Here is a 1,091-nt window from a genome sequence, read left to right on the forward strand (position 1 = left end):
TTGCGGCTGTGGCAGAAGGCGAGGCCCTTCAGCAGCTGGTACATGAACGACTGGGGGGGACACAGGGGGGTCTGTCAGCCCCCCCACACTGTGGCACCCCTGTGGGGCCGGGCTGGGACTCTGGGGCCCCCCAGACCCACCTTGACGATCTCAGGGTCCAGGTCCCCATTGCAGCTGTCAAAATATTTCTTCAGGTCCTGGGGGGGAGCGATGGGGGGCCGCGTCGGGGGCGGCCAGGAGCGGTGACCCCCGGGGACCCCGAGGACCCCCAGGGACCCCCTAGAGACCCCCAGGATCCCCCCATGCCCCTGGCGCTCACTCACCTGGTCACAGAACTCGAAGACCAGGGTCAGCTTCTTGTCGCTGTGCAGGACGTCGTGGAGCCTGCAGGGGGGGTGGTCCCTGAGCCCCTCAGCGCCCGGCCCAGCCCAAGGCACCCGGGGAGGGGTCCCTGAGCCCCGCAGCGCCCGGCCCAGCCCGGGGCATCTCGCATGGCAATCCCTGAGCCCCCTGCTCCCCTGCCCCGGTCTGGGTCAGCCCGAGGGAGCAGCCCCCGTGCCGTGACCCCACAGCCCCCTGCCCGCGGCCGCCCCGGTACCTGACGATGTTCTTGTGCTTGAGCTCCTTGAGCAGGCAGATTTCCCGCAGCGCCGAGCTGGGCACTCCCTGCGGGACACGCCGGGTTGGCGGGCGGGGGGTCCCGGGGGTCCCGGGGGGACCCCAGCCCCGGCCTCCCCCCTCACCTCATCATCGTCGTCCAGCCGCACCCGCTTCAGCGCCACGATCTCGTGCGTCTCCCGGTTCTTGGCCTTAAACACGGTCCCGTAGGTGCCTGTGGGGCGCGGGGAGGGGGGGGTCACGGCAGGGCCCCCGCTGGCGATACCGGTCCGGGCCCCCGCGGCCCCCGGGCCGCCCCGCACGGCCCCGGCCCGGCCGCACCTTCCCCGATCTTCTCCAGCTTCTCGTATTTCTGCATGGCCGCGATGTCCCGGCGCGGCCCCCCCCGGTACCAGCCCCGGCCCCGCCGCCCTCCCGGCAGCCCCCGCGCGGCCCCGGCCCCTCCCGGCAGCCCCCGCGCGGCCCCGCCCCCG

General features: G+C 74.0%; 1 protein-coding gene across 1 annotated transcript; it reads right to left on the minus strand.

The window, feature by feature from the left end:
* Positions 1-5: 5 nt before the first annotated feature.
* LOC113980445 (cyclin-dependent-like kinase 5) lies at positions 6-1,040 on the minus strand (the record flags this gene model as incomplete). The annotated part of the gene is made up of 6 exons (XM_027707659.1): positions 940-1,040; positions 744-832; positions 599-666; positions 324-384; positions 141-197; positions 6-50 (listed from the first exon to the last, which is right to left on the minus strand). Coding segments are annotated over exons 1-6 (357 nt in total), but the record flags the coding sequence as incomplete, so codon positions are not given.
* Positions 1,041-1,091: the final 51 nt, after the last annotated feature.

The sequence above is a fragment of the Neopelma chrysocephalum genome, unplaced genomic scaffold (assembly GCF_003984885.1).
Source record: "Neopelma chrysocephalum unplaced genomic scaffold, ASM398488v2 Primary Assembly neopelma1_94203, whole genome shotgun sequence".
Classification (NCBI taxonomy): Eukaryota; Metazoa; Chordata; class Aves; order Passeriformes; family Pipridae; genus Neopelma; species Neopelma chrysocephalum.